This window comes from Numenius arquata, chromosome 18 (genome assembly GCF_964106895.1).
Source record: "Numenius arquata chromosome 18, bNumArq3.hap1.1, whole genome shotgun sequence".
Lineage (NCBI taxonomy): Eukaryota > Metazoa > Chordata > Aves > Charadriiformes > Scolopacidae > Numenius > Numenius arquata.
Window position 1 is genome coordinate 10467546 of NC_133593.1, and position 8967 is coordinate 10476512.

Below are 8967 nucleotides of genomic sequence, written 5' to 3' on the forward strand. Positions count from 1 at the left end.
TGATTTTTTGCTCTATAGTCTCTATTACAGACACATTTTCATATTTTCATTCGGGGTCGGATTTTGATACAGCTGAGGAAGACAAAAGAGGGGAGTGCAACTTCTTCTTCCCCTTCCCCAAATGCTTCTCTGTCCATGGGAGAGCAAGAAGAAGAGCAGGATGCTCAACCCAGTGCTCCTCCATGAAGGGATGGGCAGAGTGAAGCGGCATTATGCTGACTGCACTGAGCAAGCCTGATCATCCAGCAAGGGCTGGATTTTAAAAAAAAAGGGAGCCAAGAAAGTGCTGCTTGCCTTTACCAAGAGCTGCGGGCTCCCAGGTGAAGAGCATAGCCATTCCGCTGTTACTAGTAGGGTCGCACAGGATCGGGACATGTAATAACAACGGGAAATCTGACAGCTGACTTATGAGCAGGTCTTTTATTCATAAAAAGGATGGCTATAAATAACATTCCAACAATGAAGATTTGCTTGGTAGTGTTTTTCCATCCTGGATTAGGTAGATTAAAGCATGAACAGACGATGATTTGCCTAGCACATGGTGCTAAGATAAATAGTTACTGCAGTGACAAGAACAATAAGGGAATTTGTTGCGTTTTTTTAACTTCCTAGTTGGGCAGTCTCGGTGGAGCTATCTAAGCAAGGTGCATGCTGAGCACGTAGAGAGAAACGGGGGCGTGAACGTGGCAGCCGCAGGCGGTGTCAGCCTTCAAGGGCACCTACAAGACATTTTACTCTTGGGCTTTTCTCTTTTTCTTTTCCGGGGATGATCTTCGGTGGGGCAGCTGAACCAAGCTCTTTGATTAATTTTTTTCACTCTATTTGTTTTTAGTTCTCTGAAAGCTAAAAGTCTGCTGGAATCTCTCTGTTTAGGACTGAAAAGTCTGAGGGTTATAGATTTCAATCTTGAAATTCAAGAATCTTGGGTTTGTAGGTTTTTTTTCAATTTTTTTTTTTTTTCCTTCTGTAAACGATCCGGACAGGTAATCAATTGCACTGCAGTCATGTTAACTAAGTTTTTATTCGTGTTAGAAGTGAAGGCAGGCTCAGGGAAAGGCATTCCCTGTCCTTATAAGATCTGTAATCTCAATAAGCAGGGCAGATATCATGTGATCTCTTTCTTAATTTTTTCCAAAAGAAATTCACCTGACAGGTGCTTAGTTATCAGTTCTCGATGCCATCTGTGCATGTAGGGATATTTTTGAAAGGAATTACACCATGGGTGGGTTTTACATAAAGGTCTTTGGACATTGAACCTAAATACCTGTGAGGATCTTGGTCAGAGATGCGAGAGAGATAAAGTTATGCAGGGAGTCTATTGCAGGTCATTGGACTCACGGCTCTTTTTTCCTGGCATAATGATTGCAGTTGTGCCCATAGCCACAGGATAGATAAGAACAGGAAGGAGTTATCAAAACCAGTGAAAACTGCGACTATTTTGTGGCTTTGAGAGCCGCAGCAGCAAAGATTTTGGAGATGTTCCCCCCGGCCTGGTTTCTGCAATGCGTGAGCTCTGACACTAGCCTGCTGCTACCAAAAGGGCTTCACGGGAAGTTCAGAGGGACTGACGTGACGGCTAATGAAGCTTCCATGTGTCTGAGCCAAATGATCCTACCATGTGCTGAGGAAGTCGAGAGCTGTTCCTAACCTTCCAGCTGAGCAGTCCCACCGCATTCCAGCAGCGCAGACAGGGGAGGATGAGGGCAGGCTGGATCTGACGCTGTGGCACAAATGCATAGGAGTCCCAGTCAAAGCCAAGGCGGTGGCACAGCTCTTTGTGCTGGGAGGCTGAGCTGTTGCTCTTAGAAGAACGATCTAAAGCTTGTGAGGGTCAGACTGATTTGAATCCAAACCCTGTTCATGGATGAGCTGACCTGGGAGGAATTGTCCTGTAGTGGGATAGGGAAGAACTTCCAAGAGACTTAAAACACAGATGAATTTCATGATTAATGACTGCGTGATTGGGAAACCTGCTCTTCAGAGTGAGAGAGCACACTAAGTGCTCTTCATGTATTTGTGTGTTGTAATGGCCTCATTGGAGTTCCCTGACCATGAACAGGAAATCTGGAATTTCATGAACAGTAGCTCTTGGTGAATCAGAGACATCAGCTCTTCATCTTTCCTGTGAAAATGTGATTTGGCTGTGATTCTCCCTGCATCTGCTCTATCGGGAACTTTGTTCTAATATAAGGTCATTTCCAGTGGGACAGTAAGAAGCATTTTTTTCAATGGCTCTTTATTTGGCCTGCTCAGCTCTGGTGCATTAACTGCTTACTTTCTATTTTTGGCTGTACCTGAGGATTAGACCCTGTATTATGTGATGTCATCATTAGTAAAGCTGCACTTCTCTCCTTTTCCCAATATTTATGTAAAGCACCATTCTTTATGTGGAAGAATAGTCTTCATTCGGTGAGTGATGGAACACTAGCAGTGTGCAATCCAACATTTCCTAGAATTATGAAGATGTGTTCTGAAGCATGTGTGTCTCTCAGCTGTACATTTAGCTCTGTGTGTTCACAGCCTTTCTAGTTATTTTGCCTGGTTTGAAGCACACGTTTCTGACCATTGCTTTCTTGTAAGAAGAGTCCTCATCGTGCCTCGGTAGCTGTTTAGTTCAGAAGGAAGATGCCCTTTGCATGGAGACCATTTCATGTCTTAAAGGGATAAGATTCATTCTGGCTTCTTCACATAGAAATTATCAGTGGAAGGCTTTGTTTACTATACAACTTTAGTTTCAGGTATTTATCAATGTTTGTCTCCCTTTAGACAGCCTGATACAAGCTCCTCAAAGGGGAAAATAACAGTTCTGGCATCTCAGAGAAATGTTCAGGCTCTGCATAGACGGAGAGAGGGCCTGTTCTTGCAGCAAGCTGTCCTTGCCATTATTTTGTGGCTTGTAGCTAACATAACGCTAAACGGCAGTCAGAGATGTTTGATTCTGATGATTGTCTTCACTTCATGTTCCTGGTAAGGGCCATGAAAGTGTAGCTGGGACATCAGATAACACGAAACCTGTGAGGCAAAAATTCCTCAAAGAGAGTGGGGGGAGGAGGAGCGGAGAGCTTTCTGTTGTGAAAACATCTCAGAGAAATCTTGGAAGGAGATCATACATCCCAGTTGTGTCTTCCTCTCCAAAGAGGAAGACTTTAATCTGCATAAATTAAAACATAAATTGGATAAATAGGCGCCTTATTTGTATTGCTCCCTTTCCTGAACGTTCCATGTTTGCAGGCCTCATGATACCCGTTGAAAGACTGAGCAGATGGATGGTCTTGTCTCAAGGCTTTGCTGAAGGTCATGGCAAGTGGGAATTAATTTCCCTCAATACGTAGCCAAGCTGCGTGTCACTTGCCATTTTTTGCCTCAGATTGTGTGTTGTCTGCAGTTTGGTAAAGTGTACAGTTGGAGTGCAAGGGAACTGAGGAGAAAGCTGGATCGTTGCATTCCACAACAAAGAAGGCCTGGTGTTTCAAGAATGGAAGTAGAAATTGGATGTGATTTCAAGAAGAATGCGGCAGGAAAGAAACCAGAACAGTAAAATCCCTCATCCTTTCAGTGCCTTGTTTTCCTTGTGTGTCTAGTGTATGTACATGCCTCTGAAAGTAACACCACATCATCTGTAGCTTAATTGTGCTATGGAATTCTTATTTTCATTACCTGGATGTGGCTTTTTCTCCTGCAGTTTCAGGCATAACTCGAGTTTCTTGGGGTACTATTGGCATAAAGGACATCACGTTAAGTTAAAAGTGTATGTTGTCCAAGGGTTACTGCACAGGATTGAACTCTCAGCTCCTGAGCTTAATTTCCTGTTTTGAAATCAACTTTGGCGTGTCACAGCTGGGGCATGTTGTGCTGAGCACTTGTGATTCCTGATGAAGTCTGAGCGCCACAGGTTATCAGTGTTTCTGAAACTGCAAGTGCAGTTGTGTGAAGCTAGATTTTCCACAACAGCCACTTGAAATTAATGGTCATTAAAAATTCAGCCTGAAGCTTTCCGTGTCTCTTTCTCAGTCTTTTCAACACGTACAGTGATTATTGTGTTCTCCACAGGCATAATCATCAGATAATTATTATTGAACTTTGAGATTCTGTACAAAATGATGTCATTTCCTACTCATGACAAATAGCAATTTGGTCATTCAGGTAAAGAAATATGAAAACAATCATAGAACTAAAAAGTGCTGTAGAAGGTGAAATCTAGATACATATCAATCAAAGTTTTGCCAACTGTGAGGTACAGCCAGTGTTTAAAGTGTCAGCCTGAGATATAAGAGATTAGATTCACGTCCCTTTGTACTGGACCTCTGCGTGATCTTAAGCAAATAATACGATTGTTCTTTTCCCACTTGTAAAACGTAGATAACACTCTTTCCTCGCAGGTGAGTTGTGAGCATAAGCACAAGAAAGATTGCAAAGTTCCCAGAAGTATAAGAATATCCTTTAATCAAGATTGCTATAGGCACAGATTTGGCTGCGTGGTAGCCCTCTGTCTTGCAGTGTTTTCAATTCAAACCCCCTTCTCATCTGTTTTTGAGAGCTTAAACTTCATTACAGAGGGTTGGAATACACAAATCGGGGCTTTTTTGTGTGTACTGAAGCACGCTAAAAAAAGCAGTTTCCACAATAATATTGTCTCCTTTAATCTCACAACATTATGCTAATTTTTATGCAATTATTTTAGGGAAATAAGATTACAAAGCTTTTGTGAAGAGCAATTTGTACTAATTGATATTATTTTTAATTACGTTCTGATCTCATGTCATTTAGTGTTTTGTGCTTGAACACCAAATTTTCAAATTAGAGAAATTTCAAGTAGCACTTTCAGGAATATCTAGGGCACTTTAGAGCCCAAGTTCACGGATATACCCTTCTTAGTAACTAGGCTATTTCTGAAGCTGTGATACTTTGTGGATAACCTGCTGTTCCTCACCCCCCTCTGCCCCTTCCTCAGTTCACAGAGCCACGGAAAACCCTGTCGGAAGAGATGACGAGGATGTGTGCCTTGGTTTGGTGTCTCCTCTGCCGTTCCTGACGTTACCTGCTGACGTTCTCGCTGGTATTAAAAGGATGTGCTGACTCCTGGTGCTGGGGCTGACAAGGTGACACAAATAGTGGAGTCCTTGGTCAGCAGCAACCTCACACCAAAGGTGGGGCTGACAAAGCCTGTGTGAGGTTCGTTATAGGATGCACAAAGACTGGTCTATCTCCTAACACTTTTGAGAAGAATAATTTATAGGATATTAATACACCATCAGGCTTGTTTAATCCATTTGCATCTCTTATTTCTCTATAATCATTCTTTGCACTTCCCTGTGACCATCTGAAATACCTTCTACTTATTTGCGTAAAGTACATTTAGTATATAATAACTGTGTGCTACTAATTGCACGTGAACCTGAATATACTTTCATACACTTCAACTTTAATAGAAAAAAAGCTACAGAGTTTTCCTTTTTAAGCTCAACATTTTAGCACAAATTTCTTTTGTTGTAAATTCTGGCAGAGCTATCATATAGTTCACAGATTTACAATTTTAAAGCTGGAATTCCTGCTAAAATGATCAGATGGGGGCACCGAATGTGGAAAGCCCATAAACTCAGCTGAGCTGCTGCTGCAGCATTATGGTATAAAATTGGTACTAAAGCAAATTAATCCTTTGTTAGGATAACAGTAAAAAAAAACAACTCGGAATAACTTTGTAAGCAGCGTGGCTTTACCTGGATAATTTTGCTAAAGGAAACCTTGCAAAAACTGGCTGCTCAGCTGCAGATGGATATGCCAGGTACCAGCCAGAGCACGCTGGAGATTTCTCCTTGTAGGTGGGCATTTTGAATAAAACGCAGGGTGACACAGAGGCGACCCCCACTCAGCACTAGCAAATAAAAGCAGCCACTTCTGCGTAGAAAAAATATCCACGGTGCTGTTCATATTGCGATACTGAGGTACTGCTCACCTCAACCACACTGCTTAAAATCCCAGTTCCCCACTGTATACTGGATTGTTTGCTCCAGCAGTGCCCTCTGCTGTCTGATAGCGCTGAATGTATGTCCAAAGAGCTTTTTTTCCCCAAGTTTCAGGTATTTTCAGTCTAGTTCTCAAAAACTATTTACCTTTAAAAAGACACAGAAAGGAAAGATATAATGATATTATGTTGGCTTACTAACGTACAAGTTACACATCAACTTTAAACAAGCAGATGCAAAATATCCTGTGACAAAGGTGTGAGTATAAATATCTGTCATTTTCTGGCAACATTCTCATCCAAGAATTAAGGTGGAAGAATGGCATTATCAGAACTACTTAGGCATCTTAATCTCTGATAAAATTAACCTACTAAAGCCATTCTCCTGCATTTCCTTGTTTGACAAGAATCAATTCAACAACTCTTTGACTACATCTCTTTTTTTTTGTAGCTTGTAAGGCATCAGTGCCTCTGATTTACATGAGGAGTAAGAAAGGTTATACAATTCCAGGTGTATTCTGACAACTTCTGAGTACTCCAGTACTCAGTATGGATATTTCTGTGGGCCCAAGCACCAGCGTCTGTGGAGATGGAAACTCTTCCCTTTTTGGGTCCCCCTTGAGGTGCTGCAGTTCATCGTATGGTTTTTCCTGCAAGTTTGGGGTTTGTTCTGTAGGTGTGACCTAAGTGTGCTTAGAAAAACAGCCACCTTTGGCCACATGGATTTGTCATTGTAAGCAAGAGGCAGTGAAGAGCTCAGTGCTGTTGTCTCTTGCTCAGCTGAGAGCATTTTAGAAGTTTTGTGATGTCACTAGAGTTGATGACACGACAGTGATGTTCTTCAAGTTCCAGCAGTCACATACTCCCCACCTCCGGGACCAAAAAAAGACTGCTCTCCATTTTCTGACTCTCTAGTCCTTTATCTAACAAACCGATTTGTGAATTAAAGCTGAATTCAGTGTCATTCCATTTTAGAATATCCTCAAAGACTTTTAAACCACTGATGTGATCTTTCCTCTTCCCAAGAACTGGCCAGATTTTGCTCAGGATAAAGGTTGATTTAAGCAAATCATCTGTGTAGTAGTAAATATGCTTTCCACTTTTGGCTCTCCTAGCAACTGAAAGGTAATTGGCTCTGCTCTGAGTTGGTAACCCAAATATTTAAAAACACAAGTGGTTAAAGTTTAATCCACTGTCACGATGATGATGTGGCAGTAGAAGCTGTGTGTCAGGATTCATTCTTCACGTGGAGAACAAGGAGGCAGTAACGCTCGTGTGGTTCGGTCTCTTACGGAACACGGGATGTGTAAAGCGGACTTTGTTAACGGTTGAAAGTAGGATTTTCCACCATGAATGGATACCCCAACTGCTCTGCGAACCACACAAAAATTTGGAGTCATTATTTAGTGCTTGCACTGGGCATCCCCCAGCTGACCATTAACATAGCATCTGTGATCTTCAACTGCACAGTCATCTTCACCAGAATGGCCACAAAGGATCTGCACAAGCCTATCTCTGTACTCTTCTGCAATCTGGCTTTTTCTGATCTCTTCACCAGCTTTTCTGGCTTTTGGATTTCAATGCTGTTCATCACCAATCCTGACATCACCATCTTTGGATCCAAGGATATGCTCGCACCTTATGCCTTCTATACTGTGTCTATTTTATCCACCATCTATAACTTGGTAAGCATTGGAATTGAACGTTATCTGGCTGTGGCTGAAAGCATGAGGACAAGATTCAGGGTTACTAGAAACCATTCCATAGCTGCGGTTTTAATTAACTGGGTCCTTGCTTTCTTTTTGGGCTGCTTGCCATTGATGGGGTGGAACTGCTTGCAGATGGAAAAAAACCTCTCTGTCCTCTACAGTCCGTTCTGCGTTAACTACCTCATCTTCATCGCCATTCCCAACGTTGTGGTGGCTTTTATTATACCTCTGTTCACTTACCTTAGAATCATTATCATCTTGAGGAAAAGAAAGCTGAGAATGAAAGCATGCGGACAAGCTACCGGCACCTACAAATCAGCCGAAATCCAGGTTGCCAGAACCAGTATTTTTATCTGGCTCCTGGCATTGATCTCCTACGCCCCTTTTTTCGCAGGGGTCATATTCGATGCGACTAACCACCAGTGCCACGTCGATCTCTACCCGGGCGTCTACATCTTTCGAAACTGCACGGCGATGCTGATCACCATCAACTGCTTGGGAAACCCCATCATCTACACCCTGAAAGTCAAAACCCTGGGGGCTAAGCTTAAGGCTCTCAAATGCCTCTCCACCAACCGCATTCGAGCCTGCACCATCGAGAACGTCTAGCGGGGACTGTCCCTGCCCCGGGAGACTGTCCCTGCCCCGGCGCTGCTGCCGTGTCCGTGCGATCGGAGATGGGACTCCAAGCCGGGCTCCCGGGGCGGTTCAGCACCCGGCCCGTGGACAGCTCCGGGGCGCGGGAAACCAGCGCGGGGCGCGGAAAACAGCGCGGGTCCCTGCGCTGGAAGGAGTTGGAGGGGGGGGGCTGGAGCTTTTGGGGCTTCTCTCAGCATCTTCCAGGGCCTGTGGGGCCGGGAATGGGGCGCAGCACGGCGGCGGTTGGCACCTCGTCCCGGCGAAGCATCCCGGCACTGCCCGGTGTGTCCGGCCTCCAGACGGACCCCACGGAGCTGTTGTGCTGGGAGATAAAAATAACTCCATTAGCCGTGTTTGCTTTGCCCTTGGAAATGGGTTTCTGTTGTGTGTGCGCTTTGCTGCCCAGGCTCACCTCCTTTGTGTCGTGCTTTCCTGGTTTTGAAGGCAGTTAAACGGCTAGAAAACGTTGGGTACTGTGGGGGAAACGCAATTTTACTTTCTCATTTACAGGCAGCCAAATTGTATCTTTGAATATTTGATAAATCTCTTTATTAACGGGGGGGCTCAGCTCTGGTTTACTGTTGTAATTTGAATTGTAACTGCAGTACGTGGCTGCACCGCACGTTTTTTTTGTGAGAAAATTGTGACTGCCCTTTT

The 8967-nt window shown here is 43.6% G+C and overlaps 1 protein-coding gene across 1 annotated transcript; it reads left to right on the forward strand.

Moving 5' to 3' along the window:
- Positions 1 to 7311: 7311 nt before the first annotated feature.
- LOC141473436 (lysophosphatidic acid receptor 1-B-like) lies at positions 7312 to 8280 on the forward strand. Its single transcript, XM_074160921.1, has one exon. It carries the CDS (start codon positions 7312 to 7314, stop codon positions 8278 to 8280), a length of 969 nt encoding a protein of 322 aa, XP_074017022.1.
- Positions 8281 to 8967: the final 687 nt, after the last annotated feature.